This window comes from Rhinoderma darwinii, chromosome 3 (genome assembly GCF_050947455.1).
Source record: "Rhinoderma darwinii isolate aRhiDar2 chromosome 3, aRhiDar2.hap1, whole genome shotgun sequence".
NCBI classification, from domain to species: domain Eukaryota; kingdom Metazoa; phylum Chordata; class Amphibia; order Anura; family Rhinodermatidae; genus Rhinoderma; species Rhinoderma darwinii.
Window position 1 is genome coordinate 192501384 of NC_134689.1, and position 25464 is coordinate 192526847.

Here is a 25464-nt window from a genome sequence, read left to right on the forward strand (position 1 = left end):
GACACATTGTGACTTTCCAAGCCATAATCATAACCTTTCTAGCACAGAAGGAAGCGGAAAAATGTGTTTTCATAATAGTCCTGGACAACCTCATTCATAACGCCTAAGAGGCATAACTGGGGGGTAATAATGGTAGTACTAAATTATTGACGCTGTTATACCTGGTGTACATCAGCATAGAATCATGCAAGTAGTATGGGAAGCAGGGGGGAGGGAGAGCTGGTATAACACTAAACTAAAACAAAACTTTTAGTGAGTATTAATAAAATGTAAAAGTACCCAGGGATGAAATTTATAACCCTGAAGAATATAGGTTGGGTGTCCCCTTTATTAGCCAACCTAAGGAGAATCTGAAGATCAAACATTTCTATTGATAAACGTAGCCTTATTGTAAATCACATAAGTGAAAAAATTGGAGTGGGGGAGGGGGGGGGACATACATAAGGGCAGGAAGTGTAAGATCAATGAGAAAAGATAGCCCGACTGTAAGAGGTATAATGTATCTTGAACGGATAATGTGAGCGGTCCCTTAAGAACGTTCTTAAGGGACCGCTCACCCTATCCCTCAAAGGTACGTTTACGTTTGCACTCGTTCGTCTGAATAAGCCCTTACATTAGGCAGTCCATTTTACAATATCTTGAATGGCAGGACTTTTTGGATTTAACAATCAGATCTAGGTATGCTCTGCATTGTCATTTTATCTCTGTAGTGGCTTAATGCCTTAAGGACCCTTTATATGGGCCAATGATCGGGCAAACGAGCATTCACAGAACGCTCGTTCCCGATTGTTGCCCTGTGTAAACGATCGTTCATCGGCTGATTGTATTGTTTATGCATTCAAAAATGTTGTCTACCGCACATCCCGCTGTTTAAACAGAGAGACATGCTACCGACATGATAGAAATGTATAGGGACAAGCGATCATAGTATGGAGTGCTTGTCCCCATTTAAGCTCCTTGTGAAAGGAGCAAACGAGCACCAATCAACGAGCTGTCTCGTTGATAGGCACTCTTTTACATGGCCCATGGCTCACTACATTCAATGTCTATCCGACTGACTGAGATAGAGTGCTGTACTCTGCTGTCGCCGTCATTCCCATAGACTTTGGAGCAACACGTGGCATAATCTTCCGCCACTCCATTCAAGGTTTTCACTGCAGTCTTGCAGTGAAGGGGGTACAGGAGGACAGTTCTAGTGATTAGTGGGGGTCCCAGTGGTGTGGTGCCCATCAATCAGACACTTATGTATCCTGTGGTGATAAATGTTGATTCGCTGTTTGTCACTTCAGCCCCCCAAAAAGGTAATAAATAAGGATGAAAATGTTGCATGTACTAAAGTTTATTCCACAAAAAAACAAGCCGTCACACAGATATTTTGATGGAAAAATAAAGTTATGGCACTTCGAATATGGCAATACATAAACAATAATTTTTTTAAAACCGTGATCTTATTGTGCAAACACTGTAAAACTTTAAAAAAAAACTGTATGGATATGGTATCGCCGTAATCGCATCGACCCGTAGAATAAATAAAATTGTCATTTATAGTGCACGGTGAATGCCGTAAAAAAAAACAAACCATAAAAAACAATAGACGTTTTCACGGCCGAATTCCACTAAATTCAGCAAAAAACCTGTCGGATCAAAATCCTCACTATACCCTTGAATAAATTCTTTTAGGACTCTAGTTTCCCAAATGGGGTCACTTTTGGGGGGTTTCCACAGTTTTGGTCCCTCAGGGGCTTTGCAGATGCGACATGGCACCCGAAAACCAATCCAGCAATCTTGAGCTCCACAAGCCAAACGACGCTCCTTCCCTTTTGAGCTTTGCTGTGTGTCCATACAGCCGTGGTTTTATTTACCACATATGGGGTATTGCTGTAATCAGGAGAAATTGCTTTTCAAATGTTGGTGTTTTTTCTTCTTTATGTCTTGTGAAAATCTATAATGTCTACGTTTTATTGGAAAAAAAGTTAGATTTTCATTTACACTATCTAATTCCACGGAGTTCAGCAAAAAACCTGTGGCGTCAAAATGCTCACTAGATATATTCCTTCAGGGATGTAGTCTGCCAAATGGTGACTTTTGGGGGGTGTTTCCACTGTTTTGGCCCCACAAGAACTCTTCAAACATGACATGGTGCCTAAAATATATTTTAATACAAAGGAGGCCCCAAAATCCACTATGCGCTCCTTTGCTTCTGAAGTCGGTGTTTCAGTCCATTAGCACACACGGATCACGTGTGTGATATTTCTAAAAACTGCAGAATCTGGGCAATAAATATTGAGTTGCGTTTCTCTGGTAAAACATTGTGTTACAGAAAAAAACATTTAGATGTCGGTTTTCTCCTTTAAATGTATTTAATGACTACAATCCTGTACCAAACACTCATCAGCTTTCTTACACTATCACTCTATTGTTTTTAGATGCTCCTTAAAAGAAGACTGTGCTCGATCCAGTGAACTTAATCACTGGTTATGGAGTCCTGATGGGGTCTGCTTGAAGATTGAAAGTGCACAGCCAAGTAATATGAGTGTTAAACATCTTAGTAATGTAAGTAGTTAACGCACATTCACCTGTATGATACTGGCATAGTTCTGTTTGTGGGGGAGAAGCTCCTTGTTTAACAACAGAACAGATAACTTTGGTTTTCTCTAATAAAAGCTACTCTGGAAAGAGGAATTTTTAGCATAGAAATGTTTTTTATTTTACTTGCTTATATAGCATAACATATTCCGCGTCACTTACTGAGATTCTTCCCAATGTGCCTCACTATCTAATGAAAGCTAGAAAGCTATCAGTATGTTTTTGGCGGTGGGAGGAGTACCTGGGCTGCTGTCCTTCGTCATATTTTTCTCTTAATGCATAGGATAATGTCCATTAGATGAAATTAATTTATCACATACTTTTTATAAATACTGACTACTGCTTACACTTGTGCTCTGTACGTATATGAATCATATATTTCCTACATTTTCTATTCTACTAGGCTTGAGAAGAACGTTTGATGGTTGCTTTTTATTAATAAAGAAATGGGGGGAAAAAGCTTGGGTATTTCCAATAAGCATTTAATTTTTTTTTCCTTTTCATTAACCTTTTTTTTTTTTTCTTGCAAGTCAGAGTGAATGTTTATTATTTGAGGGGGTTTCTTTACGAATGTATAACCACTACAGTCTTTTTGGTTCATCAAAGACTAATTCTTTTTGCTTCTACAGGTTTTGTTAAGTGTTTCACCACCAATAACCTTGCATAAAGATGACCAGCTGACCTGCAACTTTGGTGAAAAGATTCAAAGAGCCATACTGGGAGATGATGGATCTATTTCTTGTCCTCACCCTGATACTATTCCTGCTGCTGTGAATGGCCAAGGTAAGTAAAAATGCAAATAATGAAAATCTAAAAAAAACAAAAACAACTTTGTACTTGAAAAAAATAACATTTCTCTGTAAAATCTCTATTTTGATACAGATTATGTGAATGTCGTTATTAAACTCTACTTTGATAATGAAGGATCTGTGTTCTTTGCTGATTATACCTATCCGTTCTACAACTGTGAAGAGTCAATGAATCGTTCGGAAAACTTACCGTAAGTAATTTTATTATAATCTAGCTTGGAGTATGCTTTGCCTTCACTGTACCACATAGGTAATGTACATTATGTCTTGATTTCCAGATGCATTTCATGTGTAACCACCCAGTGGGAATGTCGATGGAACATAGAGAATCATAAATGTGTTGACGTGTCTCCAAGTAATGAACCTCTTACAATCAGCAGGGTAAGATAATCATTTTTAACAATAAATTGTAAAAATCTATACATTTCGTTCACATTCTAACCAAAACAAAGTGAAATCTGGAAACCTTGTTATAGTGGTTTCCAATGTAATGAACATAATGTCATTTAACAAACAAGCAAAACGCTTGTAAAAAGCCTCCCATTGTCTTTTATGGGAAACCGCACATTGCTGATTTAAAAAAAAAAAGTGTAATGTCACTTCTTGACACTGTCTTTGCAGCAGATTCCGCCCTGCAAACAGCAATATGTAGCCACACGCAGATTATTCCCATTGAATGGGGCTAATCTAGGTGCAGAAACGCAGCTGGTTTTACTGCAAAACCTCAGCAAATATCCAAGGATCAGTCTCGTATTTCTGTTGCAGATTCTCAGTCAATTCCACGTATGAGTTTTTCTTCAGGAATAATTTGTTGTGTGCATAAAGCCCTAGATTCATCTTTGACACTTCAGGATGTTTATCTGTTCCTCACTGACTTCTTAGGACTGCCTATTTGCATGTTTATACATATGATTTATTGGCCATCTTGCCTGCTTTATTCAAAGCCTTACTTCTAACGTTCAAGGTTTAAGCGTAACTATCCTAATAAGGAAAAAAGTGTATACACTGTATATATTTATTTTTAAAAACCGCACTGCATCCAGTGCACGCCACTGGGCCTTGAGAAGGTGTCCAAAAAGTTTGATGATAAAGGATATGGCAGTACTACCTTTTAGTAGCCTGTAGTTCCCCCTTTTCAGCCTCAAAAAATGTTCAGTCTCCCCAAAAAAATCCATCAAGTGAAGAATTAAATAACAAGGGAAGAGGAGAGGTATGTAGTTGCAGCACGTAATGGGATCGGGGGGGGGGGGGGGGAGGTTGCTGTGGGACGATATCTGATTGGCTCAGCACACACAGCACGGCTCCTAGACCACATGAAGAAGAGCCCACCCACACAGCAATCAGGGCGAAAAAAATGTACACTTTCCAAAGCCAGCGATAGGGAGGACAAGGACATGAAATCTGTAGGCTGGACTCAATGTTTCTGGTAACTCTGCATCTATTGCACACATACAGCTGCCTAATGAGGAATTGGGATTTTTTATTTATTTTCGAACTATAGGTACACATATAAAGTAAAATGCCTTTTTTTAAAATTTAATTATTAATGGACGGCTTCATAATAATATTACTGGAAGCGGTCCAGCAATACTGAACTGGCTGCAAATGGAATTTAAATGTCCTATGATAACACCTCCTGTCTGACAACAGGTTTTGGCAATCAGGGCAGGTACCCAAAGGGAACAGGATTTCCCAGACATCTTTTGAGTTCACTGACCTGGCCAACCGTAGTGAACATCCCATCACACTTTGCCATTCTTGGTAAAGGTTTCAAAAGACACATGTTTTGACATCAGGGCTATTGTTACATTATTGCAGTAGGTCATATTGTTTGGTTGATGAAATAGAACCGTTGTTTTTTTATTTTCATGTAGTCTAACCTACTTTCTCTATTCCACTTGAGTTTTAATTTTAGGATATCTGTTTATCCATTTATCTTTTTTTTAGGAAGAAGATTGTCCACAGTTCTACCAAGAAGTTCCATCATTCATCCCGATGGAGCTACAAAGTACTATCGAATTTCTTGGGAAGAATCTTGAAAAACTCCAGGTAATGTACCATTTACTGGTTTTCTGTTTTGCTATTTCACTCTGGACAGAAGTTTCAGAAGCACAAAAAAGCTCAAGACGTTTGAAGCAGGGGCGTAACTAGGAAAGACTGGGCCCCATAGCAAACTTTTGACTGGGGCCCCCCCTCCCCTGGGTGTCACACAACCCCCCCCCCCCTTGTAGATAGTGCCTTTTTTACAGCCCCCCCTGTAGATAACGCCATACAGTCCCCCCTGTAGATAACGCCATACAGCGCCACCCCTGTAGATAACGCCATACAGCCCCCCCTGTAGACTGTATGGCGTTATCTACAGGGGGACTGTGTGGCGTTATCTACAGAGGGGGCTAACGCCATACAGCGCCCCCCCCCCGCAGGGAACGCCATACAGCGCCCCCCCCCCCCCCGCAGGGAACGCCATACAGCGCCCCCCCCCCCCCCCGCAGGGAACGCCATACAGCGCCCCCCCGCAGGGAACACCATACAGCGCCCCCCCCGCAGGGAACGCCATACAGCGCCCCCTCCCCCCCCGCAGGGAACGCCATACAGCGCCCCCTCCCCCCCCGCAGGGAACGCCATACAGCGCCCCCTCCCCGCCCGCAGGGAACGCCATACAGCGCCCCCCCCCCCTGCAGGGAACGCCATACAGCGCCCCCTCCCCGCCCGCAGGGAACGCCATACAGCGCCCCCCCCCCTGCAGGGAACGCCATACAGCGCCCCCCCCCACCTGCAGGGAACGCCATACAGCGCCCCTCCCCCTGCAGGGAACGCCATACAGCGCCCCTCCCCCTGCAGGGAACGCCATACAGCGCCCCTCCCCCTGCAGGGAACGCCATACAGCGCCCCCCCCCTGCAGGGAACGCTATACAGCGCCCCCCCCCTGCAGGGAACGCCATACAGCGCCCCCCCCTGCAGGGAACGCCATACAGCGCCCCCCCCCTGCAGGGAACGCCATACAGCGCCCCCCCCCTGCAGGGAACGCCATACAGCGCCCCCCCCCTGCAGGGAACGCCATACAGCGCCCCCCCCCTGCAGGGAACGCCATACAGCGCCCCCCCCTGCAGGGAACGCCATACAGCGCCCCCCCCCTGCAGGGAACGCCATACAGCGCCCCCCCCCTGCAGGGAACGCCATACAGCGCCCCCCCCCCTGCAGGGAACGCCATACAGCGCCCCCCCCCCTGCAGGGAACGCCATACAGCGCCCCCCCCCTGCAGGGAACGCCATACAGCGCCCCCCCCCTGCAGGGAACGCCATACAGCGCCCCCCCCCTGCAGGGAACGCCATACAGCGCCCCCCCCCTGCAGGGAACGCCATACAGCGCCCCCCCCCTGCAGGGAACGCCATACAGCGCCCCCCCCTGCAGGGAACGCCATACAGCGCCCCGCCCCTGCAGGGAACGCCATACAGCGCCCCCCCCTGCAGGGAACGCCATACAGCCCCCCCCCCCCCTGCAGGGAACGCCATACAGCGCCCCCCCCCATGACTAACCTCGGACTTCCGGCGTTTGTGTCGGCAGCTCAATAAAAATGAAAGGAGCGCTGGTCACGCAAGCGCGACCGGCGCTCCATTCATTTTTACGGAGCTGCCGACACAGACCCCGGAAGTCCGAGGTTAGTCATGGAGAACTTCAGGGGACTTTCAGTCCCCCGTTCTCCCTATCAATGCCAGCGATCACACATGTATCCCCTATCCTGTGGAGATGGGATACATGTCTTTTGTTTAATGGCAGAGCGGGGAGATACCTCCCTGCTCTGCCGTAGTGTTCAGTGGCGTCCCGCTGTAGCAGCCATAGCGGCTGCTAGCGGAGCCTCCGGCCATGGTGGGGGCCCGTGCCGGCGGGCGACACGGGCCCCCTCATGCCGCGGGCCCCGTAGCAGTCACTACGGCTGCTACGGCGGTAGTTACGCCACTGGTTTGAAGCAATGTTGTAATTATGGGAAAATCACATTTTTCTATCAATTAACTGATTATCTAGACTACTAAGACATATGACCTTCTGGAAAGCTACCTTACAGCATCTGAAGTTTCCCCTTTTTAACCCTTTAATGACCGACCTATTTTAGACCTTCATGACCAAGCTATTTTTTTACGTTTTTCCATCGTCTCATTCCAAGAGCTATAACTTTTTTATTTTTGCGTCGACATAGCTGTAGAAAGTCTTGTTTTTTGCGGGACAAGTTGTAATTTTTATTAGCACCATTTTGGTGGTACGTAGAATTGATTAACTTTTATTAACTTGTTTTTGGGAGGGAATAGAAAAAAAAGCAATTTCGCTACACTTTTTTGCGTCCTAAATTTACGCCGTCTACCGTGTGGTATAAATAACACTAACTTTATTCAGCGGGTTGTTGCGATTGCAACGATACCAAATTTATATAGATTTTGCATGGTTTACTACTTTTTCACAGTAAAAACACTTTTTTTTTTTTTTCAAAATGATTTGTTTTTGTGTCTCCATATTTGAAGAGCCATAACTTTTTATTTTTTTTTAATTTATTTATTTTTTCGCCGATGCAGTTGTATGAGGTCTTTTTTTTTTGCGGGACGACTTGTAGTTTTTATTGGTACCATTTTGGAGTAGATCACTTTTTATCAAATTTTGTGGGTTAAATGATGTAATGATGTTAAATTATGTAATAACTTTATAGTCGGGGTTGTTACGGATGCTGTGATACCAAATATGTGTAACTTTTTTACTTAATTTTGTTTTTTAATAATAAAGCAGTTTGTAAGGGGAAAATTGTTTTTTTTATTTTTTTCCACTTTTTTTTTTTATTTTTACTTTTTTACCAGTCCCACCAGGGGACTTCACTGTGATCCTCCAATCGATTTTATAATACACTGCAATACTTTTGTATTGCAGTGTATTACTGCCTGTCTGTGTAAAACGGACAGGCATCTGCTAGGCCATGCCTCAGGCATGACCTAGCAGGCATACACTACAGGCAGACCTGGGGGCTTTTATTAGCCCCCCCCCGGCTGCCATAGAAGACACCGACACCCGGCGGGTGCTGGTGGTATGAGAGGGAGCTCCCTTCCTCTCTCCAAAAGCATTCTGATGCGGCGCTCGCTATTGAGCGCTGCATCTGAGGGGTTAAACGGGTGAGATCGATAGTGATATCGATCTCACCCATCAGAGCAGGTATGCCCCGGCCCTCAGCTACCTCTGTTGAGCGCTGCATCTCAGGGGTTAAACGGGTGAGATTGATACTGATCACAATCTCACCCATTAGAGCAGGTATGCCCCCAGCCTTCAGCTACCTCTGGCAGCTGAGAGCAGGGAGATTCAATGGCTCCCTGCTCTATTTATTTATTCCGATGCAGCGCCGTAAAAAGGCTACTGCATCAGAATAAAGCCCATTAGTGGCACCCTTGAAAACTCTATGGGGCGGTCACTAAGGGTTAAAGGGGTTTTATGTAAATAAAGTTTACTTAGTGTATACATTTAAAGTTCTACATCTTTCTAATATCCTTTTTTTTTTCTGTTCCTCATCATTTTCAATACGTTCGCTTGGTAAACTATATAGCTCAGCATAGCATCTCATAGCAGACCTCTTATGGAAAGAGTTGGCAAGTGCCCTCAAATATTGAAAATGTAATACATTTACAGAGAATCACACAAGGTGTACAGCCTCATCAATATGGAATAAACTATAAAGGGAAGAGGAAAAGATAGGACAGTGTGTGCTTGTATTACAATTATTATTACATTTGTTACTTTATTAAATTGTTGTGAAATATTAAAGTCCAATGTTGGTGGAATTATTGGGATTGCAGAGAACCCCTATTTCTTCATTCTTCAGGGACAAAGATTGGCCCTTAAAAACTATTTTTGCTCAACTGTACTATATTATAGTCGTCTCTCTATTATTAAGCATGAGTGACATGAGTGCCTATAGGCAAATTCCAAAGTTGACATTTGTTTACACCTATACCTGGATATCTGCATTTGCACCTGGATATGTGCAGTATGAGTTAGTTGCACAATATTTCCACCAACATTGGACTTTTTCAATATTTTACAACAATTTAATAAAGTAACAAATTTTTAACAATAATACATACTGTCCTATCTTTTCACCTTCCTTTTATAGTTCATAGCAAAGTAGACCTTACACAGCCGTGGTAGTTTATACAGTATGTGAATATATCTCCCCAGGATATTTCAACATGTGTCCTTCCTTACCTTTTTGTCTTATCTCATCATCTCCTCTTTGTGAAAAAAAAAAAATGACAAACATGATTTTGCGACATCCTCTCACAAGATGTCTATGCTATGCTATGCTATGTCTGTTTGTCTGTGGCCACCCAGTGGCTGCAATGTGAATTGCAGTCTGTCAAGGGTTTTGCTAGCATGTCATGATATTGCTTTGAATTGGTTTCATGAGAAATTTAAGTCCCTAACCAAAAAAGGGTGTACACATCTTTAGGACATAGCTCCCATCATGTGAACTCCCACTCACAGGACATTTTGAATCTTATCCCTTGGAATGCCAACAAAACCCTCGCAATTTCTTTAAAATTTGCTTAACCCGTTAGTGACCGACCCATCGTGTTTCTACGTCGGTCACTAACGGGCCTTATTCCGATGCCATAGACTTTTTACGTCGCGGCATCGGAATAAGTTTACAGAGCAGGGAACTGTCAGATCTCCCTGCTCTCAGCTGCTAGAGGCAGCTGAGGGCTGGGAGCGTCCCTGCTCTGCCGTGTGAGATCGATATTAGTATCGATCTCATACGTTTAACCCCTCAGATGCGGTGCTCAATAGCGAGCACCGCATCGGAGTGGTTTTGGAGAGAGGGAGGGAGCTCCCACCGACACCCGGCGATACGATCGCCGAGTGTCTGTGTCTGTAATGGCAACCGGGGGTCTAATAAAGGCCCCCAGGCTGCCTGGAGTGAATGCCTGCTAGATCATGCCGCAGGCATGACCTAGCAGATGCCTGTCCGTGTTAAACGGACAGGCAGTAATACACTGCAATACAAAAGTATTGCAGTGTATTATAAATGCGATCGCAGAATCGCATATTATAGTCCCCTAATGGGACTAGTAAAAAAGTGAAAAAAAAGTTTAATAAAGTTAATTTAAAAAAAAAGTGAAAAAAATGACAAACCCATGCTTTTCCCCTTACAAAATGCTTTACTATTAAACAAAACAAAATACAGTTAAAAAGTTACACATATTTGGTATCGCCGCGTCCGTAACGACCCCGACTATAAATCTATTACATTATTTAACCCGCACGGTGAACGCCGTAAAAAAAATAATAAAAACTATGGTAAAATTGCTGTTTTCTGTGAATACTGACTTTAAAAAAATGTAATAAAAAGTGATCAAAAAGTCGCATCTACTCCAAAATGGTACCAATAAAAACTACAAGTCGTCCCGCAAAAAAAAAGCCCTCATACGACCGCATCGGCGAAAAAATAAAAAACGTTACGGCTCTTCAAATATGGAGACACAAAAACAAATAATTTTGAAAAAAAGAGTTTTTACTGTGTAAAAGTAGTAAAACATGCAAAATCGATACAAATTTGGTATCGTTGCAATCGTAACAACCCGCTGAATATAGTTATTGTGTTATTTATACCACACGGTAAACGGCGTAGATTTAGGACGCAAAAAAGAGTGGTGAAATTTCAGATTTATTTCTATTCCCCCCCCCAAAAAAAAGTTAATAAAAGTTAATCAATAAATAATATGTACCTAAAAATGGTGCTATTAAAAAGTGCAACTTGTCCCGCAAAAAAACAAGACCTTGTACAGCTATGTCGACGCAAAAATAAGAAGGTTATAGCTCTTGGAATGCGACGATTCAAAAACGTAAAAAATAGCTTGGTCATTAAGGTCCAAAATAGGCCGGTCATTAAGGGGTTAAGCCCTTCCATTTTGAGTCCAATTTCGCGGAACGGTTTGGAGATATGCTTATGCAATTATGGATAAGAGTTGACATGTGTTCATGGATTAATTCTGATATATAGGAATTGGCTCATTTGGTTTATATCAAAAGTACTTAATCCCTTAATGACTGCCTATATGCCTTTCAACGGCAGTCATTAAGGGTACTTTTATGCCACGGCGCCTTTAATAGGCGGCGCTGTGGCATAAGCCCAACATAGATGTCCTGTGCCGGCTGCAGCAGGTGTCAGGCTGTCTAAAGACAGTCGGGCTCCTGCTCTAACAAACTTCAATCCCACCATTTTAACCTCTTAGGTGCCGCAGTCAATAGCTTTCTCTGTCACCCCATCCGCACCCCCTAGACGCGATCACGGGGTGCCAATGATTTTTCTGGCTGCCGGGGCCTAACACAGCACCCCAGGTCTGCCTTTACTGTATGTCTGTTAGGTCCTGCCGAAGACACTGTCTTATAGAATACCTGTAAGTCTTAGGGTATGTGCACACGACCTCTTTTCAGACGTAATGGAGGCGTTTTACGCCTCGAATTGCGCCTCAAAAGACGGCTCCAATACGTCGGCAAACATCTGCCCATTGCGATCTTACGATGTTCTGTGCAGACGAGCTGTCATTTTACGCGTCGCTGTCAAAATACGGCGCGTAAAATTACGGCTCTTCAAAAGAAGTGCAGGACACTTCTTGGGACGTTTTTGGAGCCGTTTTCTCATACACTCTATTGAAAACAGCTCCAAAAACGGCCGTAAAAAAACGCAAGTTGCTCAAAAAACGTCTGAAAATCAGGAGCTGTTTTCCCTTGAAAACAGCTCCGTATTTTCAGACGTATTTTACTAATCGTGTGAACATACCCTTACACTGTCAGGCAGAATACACTGCAATACAGAAGTATTGTAGTGTATTATAAAAGCAATCAAATTATCGCATAGTAAAATCCCACAGTGGGACAAAAAAGGAAAAAATAGATAAATAAATATATAAAAAATTTCTTGGGAGAAAAAAAATTATAAACTTTTCCACTTACAAAAATGCTTTACTATGGAGAATTTTTTTTTTATTTTATTTTAAAAAAGCTATATATTATTGGTATGGCTGCATCCGCAACGACCTAAACTATAAAACTATTATGTTATTTAACCCACATGGTGAACGTAGTAAAAAATCTAATAAAAAACAATGCCAGAATTTCTGCTTTCTGTTCATTCTGCCTACCAAAAAAATGCAATAAAAGGTGATCAGAAAGTCGTACGTACCCCAAAATGGTACCACTAAAAAAAGTATTACTGCAAAAAAGAAAGTTATGGCTATATGGTGACACAAAAAAAATAAATTAAAAAGATAATAGTTTTGATTGTGCAAAGGTAGTGTAAAACAACAAAAAAACGATATACATTTTGGTATTGCCGTAATCGTAACGACACAGAGAATAAAGCTGTTGTTAATACCACACTGCGTCATTTAAGATGCCAAAAAGTATGGTAAAATTTCCTTTTTTCTTCCGTTACACCCCAAAAAATGAAAGTTAACAACTAAATTATATGTACCCCAAAATTGTGCCATTTAGAAAATATAAATTATTCCCCAAAAACAACTCTCACCGCTAGGTTTATTGAAAAGTAAGTTTAAATTGGCGTTTGAAATTCGACACTCAAAAAATGGAAAAAAATTACTTGGTCATTAAGGCCCCAATATGGGCTTGTCACTAAAGGGTTAAAGGGAAGCTGTGATTATGACAGACATCTTTTGAATTAGAGCATCATTGCGATAACTACATGTGGCAGATTTGTTGCAGAAATTTCTGTAGAATTTATGTAATTGTTAGCTAGTATAACTATTAGGGTATACGTTAGGATAAGTCATTTAAAAATAGTCTTAATTTAGTAGAAGGTTCAATTGTATTACATCTTAATTTCTGTTTCTTTTATTTTACTTGATTAAACATACTTTTGTCTTAAATTCAGAGCAAAAATTTTAAAGCTGGGAATGATAAGCTCAAGTTCGAGGCTACTGTTTTAAAGGTAGCGGAGGACAAGTTCTCACTCTCAATTCCAGAGGTATTGTATTAAGCAGTTTGTTTTACATAACTCTGCACTTTGTTTTAGGGGTTTTCTGGGAATATATAAATACCGCTAAAGTACTGTTCTCAATATAGATTAATAAAATTCTGTCCGTAATAGCTGAAAAGGTAGAATTTTACTTATATCTAATCCATAAGATTGTTTTAGACGGGATATGTTTCTTGCTATCTATGCCCTAATCCCCACAGTGGTGGGGATTCCGCTTCAGAAGTCCCTGACGTCACTGTGTCCATATATGGACAGTGAAGGCAGGGACTTCTCCTGGAGCGTAATCCCCGGCCACAGCTTTGGCAAGACTGTGGCCGGGCATTATGGATTCCGCTCCTCCTCCTTCTCACATGCACTTCAGTGCGGGAGCTCCAAGAGTGAAGGAGGAGGAGGCGTGGACAATGAGACAAGAGGGGGCGTGCTCAGCCAGCACTTCCTGCTGTGTAAATGCACGGCGCGTCATTAACTAGGTCTACAGAGACCAAAGGAGGAGGAGCTCTGAAGAGCTCATGAAACATCCGCCCGGCCCACTTCCTGTAAATGTAGTTGTTAACGCGTCGTGCCTTTCTCAGCCGGAAGTGCTGGCTGAGCAAAGACACGGATCGTCACAGGAAATAAAAAATTTACCCTGGGTGCGCTCACGTAACCGCAGATCATAACAGATCTCTGGTTTCCATCTCTGTCAGTTTGTGTCTGTTCAGGGTCCTGTTCTGACGAAAAGCTCAGACGGAACATCAGAATGGGACCCCAACGCAGATGTGAACGAGGCATAAGCATGTCTGCAGAATAATACTAGATTATTAAATTCTTTTCTTTTCATTACATCTTTTGTACGACAATGTGTGACCTGTTTTAATTTCTGTTTAGTTACCTGCTCAAGATGAAGAATCTGTTCCCCTTGATATTTACATTAAAGCGATTAATCAGAAGATTGACAGCAAACTGAATGGTATGTTTATCTTGTTAGTCAATTATACCTGTAAAATTCTACAGAATTGAGGTAATCAGTAGATCAACACTTGTAGCAATTTTCCATAAAAATGTTAAACGTTTGTCGATATGCAAATTAGTATGCAGTCGTAAAGATGACCGTTTAGATGCTACAATGATCGGTCAGTAAGCGATGAATTCTTTGTCTTAATGATACCCAACTAAGTTATTTAGCTGTTCTGTCATTTACAGGGGTCAATAGTCGGTATGTCCGATGTACATGTAAACAGAAATTAGTTATGACCCTGTAGTTTAGATTAAACAATTTAAAGAGGGGAGGAGAGGAAGTGTGAGAGCCCGCTTCAATGATGGAGAGCGGAGGAAATGCTGTTTTTCCGGGACTATAGTATTCTATAAGATGTTTTGTTTTCATTAGTTAGAGTACCCTCAAATCGAGCTCAGCAGAGTGATATCCTTTACAAAGTTATTGCACTTGATATGACTGGTGTTATGGGTTAACTTATGTGTAACAACCTTCAATGTTATATCTGTTTGGACTATTTATTACTTATGCATAACAGTGGGAGTCACCACTTGACTGGAGTGGTGAGAACGCTACATGGTCAGGTTAGACGTGTATGTGAGGCATGTAGTATGTTCACACTCAGATGTGCTTATGTTGGATAGGAGAGACAGTATATGTCGCTCTGACCCTTTTCGGAGGGGAGATTTTGTTGGGGGAGGAGCTACGCAGCCCAGTATCTCTGTCAAAGTGGTTGGATCCAGTGGAAGACGACGTTATGATATGATGCATGATGGGGTCGTTTAGATGCATATCCTGGAATGTCCGGGGACTGAGAGAACCTAGGAAACGCCGTGCGATTTTTGACAGTGTTAAACAACAAAATGCCCTGATAGTGGGGTTACAAGAAACGCATTTGACTAGGGATTCGGTGTCCTTATTGCATAGAGTGTGGATCGCACATGGGTTTCACTCCTTTCATACGACCTTTCTAGGGGTGTTTGCTGATACATAGGAGTTCTCCTTTTGTTTGTCATTCTTCCCTTGCTGACGTTGAGGGACGGTATGTGGGGGTGCACTGCACCATATATCATTGGGAATGTGTTTTAGTGGTACTGTATATTCCTCCTCCTTATTCTAGCACTGTACTTAAGAAACTTATGGAGAAACTCTCAACATTGCCTGAGGTACCGTTACTTCTGAAGGGAGACTTTAATGCGGTGATGCATGAGGGGTTGGATGGATTTCATAGGGGTGGTGGGGGACAAGGGGAGGGCATGGCAGCATTTGGAAGGTTAATTGTGGAAATGGGACTGCGGGATATTTGGAGAGATAAACACCCAGGTATACGCCAGTACTTGTGTGCATCGTCCACGTTTCAGTCACTTTCTCGTATAGATCTGATCGTATGTTCAGCTTCGGCAGTGTATTATATCGCACAAATAGAATATTTATAGAGAGCGCTGTCGGACCATTCCCCTGTGGCGGTGACGTTGGAAGTGGGTGAACGGCCTAACAGAGGTTCTGGGACCTGGAAGCTGAATGCGTTTTGGTTGAAATTGATGGATGGCAAGGAAGTACGATACCTGATAGGGGAATATTTTAATTTTAATGTTGATTCGGTACCGCAGGGGGTTTTATGGGATGCCATGAAGGCCTGGCTGAGAGGAGTGTTCATCCAAAATATTAAGTGGATCATAACAAGGTCTCGGCGATTGAGGGAAAGTCTGATGGAACAGGTGGCGGAAACAGAAGAGAGGCACGTGAACGAGGGTTCGGAAGACACACTTAGACATTGGGTTGAGGCTCAGATGCTGTTGAGAAATCATCAACTGGAGACATCTAATAATAAAAGGTTATTTCTTAAACAGAAATATTACGAAGAAGGGGAGACTGCTGGGAGGTTACTCGCTAGAATAGCACCGCCACAACGAGGCAATAACTTCATTCATGGACTTAGGGGGGAAGTTGGAGACTGACACGGGGCAAATTCTGCAAGTGTTTTTAACAGTTTTATACTGACCTGTATACCTCTAGAGTGCATTACACTACACAACAATTGGGGGATTATCAGGGAAACAGTCAATTGGCTATCCTGAGTCCTGAGGACAGAGAAAGTTTGGAGGCACCTATTTTCCTGGAGGAACTGGAAAGGACGATGGGGGATATGGCAAATGAGAAGGCACCAGGTCCAGATGGTCTGCCTGGGGAAATTTATAAGGAATATAGGAATGAATTGGCTCCACACTTTTTAGATACCCTGCTGGATAGTTTTGAAAGAGGCAAATTACCTGATTCCTTATATGAAGCAATGATAGTGGTCTTACCTAAGGAGGGGAAAGATAACCAATTACCGGAATCTTATAGACAGATATCCTTGCTGATGTCGGACATTAAAATACTGGCGAAGGTCTTAGCGCTATGGCTAAATAAGGTGGTGCAGCAGGTTGTGCATGAAGACCAATCGGGCTTCATGCCATCCAAGTCAACGGCTGTAAATCTTAGGAGGTTATTACTCAATCTTCAGGTAGTGCCGGATTAACCTGTGGGGAGAGCTTTGCGAACGCTAGATGCTGTTAAAGCGTTTGAGTGGAATGGGGGTATTTATGGAAGGTTATGGGTAAGATGGGATTTGGTCCTAATTTTGTGAAGTGGGTACAGTTGCTATACGTGGCTCCTACGGCTCGAATACGGGTGAATGGAGCGATGTCTGAAAGATTTCCATTGGCTAGGGGAACACGTCAGGGGTGCCCATTATCGCCATTGCTATTTGCTCTAGTAGTGGAACCGTTGGCTTGTGTCATAAGACAAGAAGAGCGCATACAGGGTTTGAAATATGGGGAGATGGAGGAAAAAAATCTCTATATGCGGATGATATTTTGATATATGACAGACACTGAGAACACTCTGGCTTTGGTACTGGACACGATCACTAGATTTGGCGTATTTTCAGGATTAAATATTAGAGGCTCTGTCACCAGATTTTCAAACCCTTATCTCCTATTGCAGCAGATTGGCGCTGCAATGTAGATAACCGTAACGTTTTGTTTTTTTAAAAAACTAGCATTTTTGGCCAAGTTATGACCATTTTTATATTTATGCAAATGAGCCTTTCTTATGTACAACTGGGCGTGTTTAAAGTTATGTCCAACTGGGCGTGTGTGTGTGTGTGTGTGTGTGTGTGTATGTGTGTGTACATCTGGGCACATCTGGGCGATTTTACTTGTTTTACTAGCTGGGCGTTGTGAATGGAAGTGTATGATGCTGACGAATCAGCATCATCCACTTCTCCGTTACCACCCAGCTTCTGGCAGTGCACAGACACACAGCGTGTCCTCGCGAGATCACGCTGTGACGTCACTCACTTCCTCCCACAGGAACTTCATCGCGTCGGATGAGCGAGGACACGCTGTGTGTCTGTGAACTGCCAGAAGCTGGGTGTTAACGAACAGAAGTGGATGATGCTGATTCGTCAGCATCATACACTTCCATTCACAACGCCCATCTAGTAAAACAAGTAAACACACCCAGATGTGCACACACAATACACGCCCAGTTGGACATAACTTTAAACACGCCCAGTTGTACATAAGAGGCTCATTTGCATAAATATAAAAATGGTTATAACTTGGCCAAAAATGCTCGTTTTTGAAAAAAAAAAACTTTACTGTTATCTACATTGCAGCGCCGATCAGCTGCAATAGGAGATAGGGGTTTGAAAATCTGATGACAGAGCCTCTTTAACTGGAGCAAGTCAGCTCTTATGCCACTTGATCCGGTTAATGTTGCGGACAATGGAGTAGGACCCCGGATCCCGGTAGTTTCAGAATTTACATACTTGGGGGTTAAAGTGACGTCTAGGGTTAAAGATTATATGACTTTAAATGTCTTGCCACTGTTGCCCAAGGTTAAAGCTAAGGTGGAGACCTGGAATAGACTTCCTCTCTGCTAAGGGGAGGATTACCTTCATTAAAATGATTCTTATGCCCCAGGTGCTGTACATTCTCCACAATTCCCCGGTATGGATACCCAAACACTGGTTTAGACGACTGCATAATCACTTTCGGGATCTGGTCTGGAAAAGGGGGTGCCTAGAATAAAATTGGAGAAACTACAATTGCCAAAAGATGAAAAGGGGGTGTGGCTTTGCTGAATGCTTGGCTATATTACTTGGCTGCTCAGAGCCAACATTTTAAAGGATGGGAGGACAAAGAGAACTGGGGATCCAGTGCACATTTATTGTCGTATATATGGGGGGAGGGATTAATCCACTGGAGGGGCTGGAAGCGCATACCTACAAGAGACTAGCATGTACTAAACCGACATTACTCCTGATACATAAAGTATGGTGGCAATGTAAACAGATATTGAGCATAGGGATGTGTACTAAATATACTCCCATTTGGCATAATCCGGTTCAGTGGGAATTGTATCAATTCGAGGGCATGCAAAGATGGGAGATGGCAGGGGTTGTACGACGGAGTCACTTGTATGAGGATACCACATTGAAGTCCTTTCAGCAATTAAAAGACCAATTCCAACTTGAATACCGTTCTACCAATATCTGCGGATACAACATGCCTTGCGGGCGCAGGCAGCTGTGGTGGACCTGACTGTTTGTGCGCTTGGGTTCTTAGAATATACGGTTAAAGCAAACTCAACTAAAGGGCTGATTTTGATGGCTTATCGGAGCTTGTTATCAAAACACTTGGGAGATCCTATGGAGCTAGTGAGAATTAAATGGGAGCGGGATATAGGCTCTTTGCCCAAAGAAGATTGTGAGGAGATCTTAGCGTCATCTTACCATCTATCACTCAGTATGGCGCAGAGGAGGTTGCAACTTTTCTTGATACACCGAGTTTACCGAACCCCTTGGGTGCTAAATCAGATGGGGCTCAGATCGGATGCTAAGTGTCCTAGGTGTCCGGAGGAGAAGGCGCACATCTATCATATGTTCTGGACGTGTGGGGCTTTGCGGTCCTTATGGGAGGAGATATCGGAAATGATAACAAAGGTGTATGGTATGGAATTGGCGGCAGATCCAAAGGTCTTGTTGCTGGAGTTTGTGGGAAAACTGGGGGGTGACCGGTTGGAATGCCTGGCAATTGTGGAAATTTTATATCCGACTAGAAAGTGCATCGCTAAACACTGGTTGGATGTGGAGCCTCCCGCGCAGAGGGAAATTGTGGGAATGCTAAACCACAATATTTTGATGGAATATAAAATATTTTCGAAAAGGGGTAATGTGAAGAAATTTGATAAGCAGTGGGGAAAATGGTTGGCATGCCCTGGGGTGGTGCCATCTGAACTGAGCAGAATACGGAGACAAGTCTAGGAGATCATTTCTAGCAACGTCAAGAGCAGGCCTGAGGTGTAAAGTGGAGTCCTGCTAATAGACCTGACTTTGTAATAAATGCAAATGATAGAGATGCTGATAGGGGCTGTACAGGGGTTGAAGGGGGGAGGGGGGGAGGATGCACTGTTGTGCTTTTTTTTTTCTGTATGTTGATATACTGGAAATTCTGTATATGATGCTGATACAGTTGTTGTCTGACTGTCAATGTATTACTGTTCTTGTTAATAAACAATGGACTGATAAAAAAAAATAAAAAATTTAAAGAGGGACCATCATTTCCGTCATGGAATCTTTTATTGAATGCAAGTTTTAAATAGCTGCTATGAAAATCCAGTTTGTGCAGGAGACAATACTATAAAGCAAGCCACCTGTGTATGACTAAGCATTGATTAGTGATGTTAGGATAGCGCGATATCTTGATTCCAGAGCTCCAAACTAACCTAGAGTGCTTACATTACACATCCAGAAATAATAATCCAGATAGGATATTAGTCAAGCAGTTTATTGTACTAGCTACATTAGCTTATCTATATAGCAAAGCTGACTTGTTATCTAAGGCCTCATGCACACGGCCGTGCAGTATTTACTAACCATAAATACTGCACGGATGGGCCGCCGGTGAGCCGCAGACTGTCACCCATATTTGCGGGCCATGCTCAAATTAAGAAGTACATGAGCACGGTTCATAAATTAAAAAAAAAAATAGGACGTTTGCTATTTTTTTGCGAGTCATTTTACGGGAAGATGTCCGTGGCCCATAGAAATGAATGGATCAGTGTTTTATCCGCAATTACAGATAAAAACTGATACAAATTACGGTCGTGTGCATAAGGCCTAACTGTTTCTTTTGTGTGTTTTGATGACACAGAGTTAAAGGGCACTAAACCTAAAGTACATAAAAAACGTATGCTGTATATAGTTATCGTTCAGAAATTTGAATGTAAAAGTTTTGACTTATTCTTCAATAATTCTATTACTCTCTTTTTCCATGTATGTGTGGGTTGGCGGAATGGTGCAATTCTGTTAACATTCTGGTATGTTTTTATCTGTAGTAAGCCTGTACAATTGCTTTTTTGGAAGAGGCGATTGTAGCTTGTGTCTGGCCGCCGATCCAAAGTACAGCTGTGTCTGGTGTACCAACAAATGTGTCTACAAGGAAATGTGTAAAGTTCCTACTGCAACGGAGTGCCCTCATCCTTCCATCACAGCTGTAAGAATCTATATAGTATATTTATTTTAATTGTTTATTTCGTAATCCTGCCTATATATTGCTTAGACAAATAATAAAGGGGTTTTTCATATATTCCCTCCCCCGTAGGATTTAGAAATAACAGGTCTTTGTTGCTTATTGCAGATTAAGGGTATGTGCACACACACTAATTACGTCCGTAATTGACGGACGTATTTCGGCCGCAAGTAGTGGACCGAACACAGTGCAGGGAGCCGGGCTCCTAGCATCATACTTATGTACGATTCTAGGGGTCCCTGCCTCTCCGTGGAACTACTGTCCCGTACTGAAAACATGATTACAGTACGGGACAGTTGTCCTGCAGCGAGGCAGGGACTCCTAGCATCGTACATAAGTATGATGCTAGGAGCCCGGCTCCCTGCACTGTGTTCGGTCCGGGACTTGCGGCCGAAATACGTCCGTCAAATACGGACGTAATTAGTGTGTGTGCACATACCCTAATAGTTATTGCAATCTTCTATATTATATAACAAATAATACCACTTTTTTCCTGTTAATCCAGACAAAGGTATATTCACATTTTTTAATTTTTGTGGTGATCGGTGTAGAAAGTCCAACTCTAGAAAATATTTTGCTGAAAAAGTTGTAAATAATACATGTAGAGTTATGTTTTTCCATTGATCTGTTTTCCCATATCCCCTGCCTTGGGATTTCCACAGGCAAAAATTCTGAATATTGTTCAATTTAAAGCCGATCAATACAATGCCTGCTGATAAGTAGAGGAACAAGCTTGAACTGCTGCACATCATCCATTGCACAGTTACTCCGTGAGACCGATCTTAGACAGTATAACTATTCTCTCATTACCTGAGGGTAGCTGCACTATGCTTCAATTAGAAGCACTCTGGCTATTTTACATTTTTTTTTTTTTATTGCATGAGGCAGGGAAAGCAGTGTGAAGCTTAGTACTTCGGCCCTATTCACACCAGAGGGAAAGTTGGCTGTGTGACGGCCGTTTATTTAACGGCCTCACACGGCTGCAGTAAAAACAAAACACCACAAATGGGGCTGTTCACACCGCCGATTTTTTTATTTTTTTGATGGCCCAGTAAACCGGGCCCTCGAAAAATGGACTATGCCCTGTTTTGGGTTGTTCTCACGGCCACATGGATGTCATAGAAGTCTATGGGACCGTGTAAAACACAGCTATCACTTTGATGTGATCCGAGTGACTACTGTGCTTTCTGCCGCTCGCGCTCTCCACACAGTGCGAAGTGCATGTAAGGGGGAGATTTTTTTGCTATAAGTAGTGCCACAGCCCCCTAGTAGATAGCACCCCCCCCCCCCCCGTAGATGGCACCCCCCCTCTGTAGATAGTGCCACCTTAGCGCCCTATAGGAACGGAATCCCTCTGGCCGGGGATTCCGCTACTAGATGGAGCCCCTGATGTCACTATCCATATATGGACAGTGACACCAGGGGCAACTCCTGAAGCGGAATCCCCGGCCACGTCACTATCCATATATGAACAGTGACATCAGGGGAAACTCCTGAAGCGGAATCCCTGGCCAGAGGTGACGCTATATACAGGGGGGTGCCCTCTACAAGGGGGCTGTGTGGCACTACCTACAAGGGGGCATAAACATCTGCGATTGCTGTCCGAATTGCCACAAATCAGCCAAAGCTGCAGTACACGGTTCAATGGTTGGGAGGACAGTTACGCACAGTTTTTTTAAAACGCCCCGTCAGAACGAAACGCCGTTTTTCCCATTGAAATCAGTGGCAAGATGTTTGGAGGCGTTCTGCTTCCATTTATTCGGTCGTTTTTCGGGACGTAAATAAGTCGTGTGAACATACCCTTAGGCGTTTCACAGGGATTAAAGAAAAGTGGAGGTGAAATTTGCAAATTTCGTTTTTAAGCAGAAATTCAATATTAATCCGTCTTTTTCTGCAACACAGAAGGTTTTACCAGAGAAACACAACTAAATATTTATTGCCCAGATTCTGCGGTTTTTAGAAATGTCCCACATGTGGCCCTAGTGTGCAAAGGAGCACCTAGTGGAGTTTGGGGCCTCTTCTTTATTAGAATTTATTTTAGGCACCATGTCAGGTTTGAAGAGGTCTTGTGGTGCGAAAACATAAACAACCCCAAAAAAAACATTTTGGTAACTGCACCCCTCATGGAATTAATTTACGGGTGTTGTCACCATTTTGACCCCACCGTTTTTTTCACATCGCTTATTTGAATTGAGCTGTGAAATTTAAAAAAAAAAAATGTTTCCAATAATATGTCGTTTTTGCTCAAAATTTCTTATTTTCACAAGAAATAAAATACCCCATTTTGTTGAACAATTACTCCTGAATGCGGCAATACCCCATTTGTGGTGATAAACTTGCATTGGGGCCCATGGGAGGGCTCAAAAAGGAAGGAGCACTATGTGTTCTTTGTAGTCCAAATTTTGCAGGATTGGTTTTCGGATGCCATGTCGCATTTGCAGAGCCCCAAAGGTATCGGAGCAATGGAAACCCACCAGAACTGACCCCATTTTCGAAACTACACCCCTTATTAAGGGGTGCAGTGAGAATTTTGACCCAAACGGTGTTTATTAATATGTTCTACCCAGCTTGTGCTACTGAAGACAAATATCTTATACTGTTAAGCAGGTTCTCCCATGAATGGCGATGCCATATATGTGGACGTACACCTCGGTTTTGGTATGCTGTAGGACTCTGGAGTGAGGGAGCGCCACTTGGATTTTGGAGCGTGGATTTTGCTTGGTAGTAGTTTTGTTTGGGGTTTTACTGGTGTTTCAGTTTATTATGTGGGGGCATACGTAATCTGTGCGGAGTACATCAGGGTATAATAATGCGATAAATAATAATCTGCAGATATGTGGCCAGTGTCACACTGATAAATGGTGCCAGATCTTATCACCTTTTGGAATGCCTTTTGCACCTTTTGTGTCATATTTTTTCCACCGGAGCTGTGAGAGGGCTTATTTTTTGTCAGATCAATTTGTAGTTTTCATTGGTACCAATTTGGGGTACACGCAACTTTTTGATCAGTTTTTATTATATTTTTTAAGAGGCGTGGTGACTAAAAAAACCAGCAATTCTACTATTGTTTTTTATTAATTTTTTTTTTTTTTCACAGCGTTCACCATACACTATAAATTACGTTCACTTTATTGTGCGAGTCGATAACAATTATGGCGATAACAAATGTATATCTTTCTCTTTTATATTTTATGGAGTTTGCACAATAAAATAAAATAAAATTTAAAAAATCATTTACTTTTTCTGTTGCCAAAAGTTAAGTAAGTAAAGTAAGAGCCATAACTTTTTATTTATTTTTTCCTTTAAGAAAGCTGTGTGAGGGCTTTTTTTTTTTTTTTTGCATAATGAACTGTAGTTTTGATTAGTACCATTTTTGGGTATATGCGACTCTTAGGCCTCATGCACACGACCGTAGCCGTGTGCACGGCCGTGATTTTCGGGTCGGCTGCTACGGACTGTCAGCCGCAGGCCGCCCGCAAATCGCGGGACATGCACATGGCCGCCGCCATTGTTTTCAATTAGCCCGTAATAAGACATGCCTTTTCTTTCTGCGGTCCGGGTTCCCGGGCCGTGCAAAGACAGCAAAAACGCCTCCGCCTCTCATTGAAATCAATGGGAGGCATTTTCGCAGTTTTTTGGCTCGTTTTCCAGCTGTTTCCAGGTCAAAAAACGTCTCGAAAAACTCAGTGTGAACTGACCCGATAGGAAATTAGGTAACTAGATCTTAATTGAGGCTTGTACACAGCCATTAGATTCTACATCACACGTACTAAATTCTCCATGGCAATGTTTTCTAAACTTAAAACTCTACAGCCATCTATATTTTATATACTATGGACCTTGGTTAACTAAATTGATTTCAGTGTGTACCCAAATACTAAGTAACAAATAATAACTAATACATTTCAGCTAAATAAAAAAAACCTGGCTAATTAAGCTTGCTATGCAGCATGTGTCAAGATGCTTAACCCCTTGAAGCATACCTAACCTTTAAAGATGCTCTGTCACCACATAAGTGCCCTATCTCCTACATAAGGAGATGGACGCTATAATGTAGGTGACAGCAGTGCTTTTTATTTAGAAAAACTATCTATTTTCACCACATTAGGAGCGATTTTAGCTTTATGCTAATTAGTTTCTTAATGCCCAAGTGGGCGTGTTTTTACTTTAGACCAAGTGGGTGTTGTACAGAGGAGTGTATGACGCTGACCAATCAGTTTCATACACTTCTCTCCATTCATTTACACTGCGTTGTTTACTATGTGCTGTGTTATACTGACATATTAACTTTACTGAAGTGTTTAGACCGTGACTAGACATTCCTTCCAGACAGGACGGGATGTCTGTTCACAATCCCGGCACTTCGTTAACGTTTGTTTGGTACTTACAGCAGAGCAAGTAGTATTTTACTACTTTTACAAGTAAAAACCTAAGTGTAAAAAAGAAAATTTATTTTGTGTCGCCAAATTCCGAGAGCCACAACTTTTTTAT

At 42.5% G+C, this 25464-nt stretch overlaps 1 protein-coding gene and 1 long non-coding RNA gene across 6 annotated transcripts in view; one reads left to right on the top strand and one right to left on the bottom strand.

Annotated features, from left to right (window-relative positions):
• Nucleotides 1-25464, top strand: part of PLXNB2 (plexin B2) — a 292432-nt gene that overhangs the window by 203862 nt on the left and 63106 nt on the right. For all 5 annotated transcript variants that reach the window (XM_075857182.1, XM_075857181.1, XM_075857183.1 and 2 more), the window contains 8 exons: nt 2427-2553; nt 3216-3369; nt 3469-3586; nt 3674-3776; nt 5343-5444; nt 13315-13407; nt 14287-14368; nt 20780-20937. In XM_075857182.1, coding sequence (XP_075713297.1) covers nt 2427-2553; nt 3216-3369; nt 3469-3586; nt 3674-3776; nt 5343-5444; nt 13315-13407; nt 14287-14368; nt 20780-20937 — 937 coding nt within the window. The remainder of the gene's footprint in view (nt 1-2426; nt 2554-3215; nt 3370-3468; nt 3587-3673; nt 3777-5342; nt 5445-13314; nt 13408-14286; nt 14369-20779; nt 20938-25464) is intronic.
• LOC142749317 (uncharacterized) overlaps nt 1-25464 on the bottom strand; it is a 190920-nt gene that overhangs the window by 421 nt on the left and 165035 nt on the right. The gene's annotated exons all lie outside the window — the stretch shown is intronic.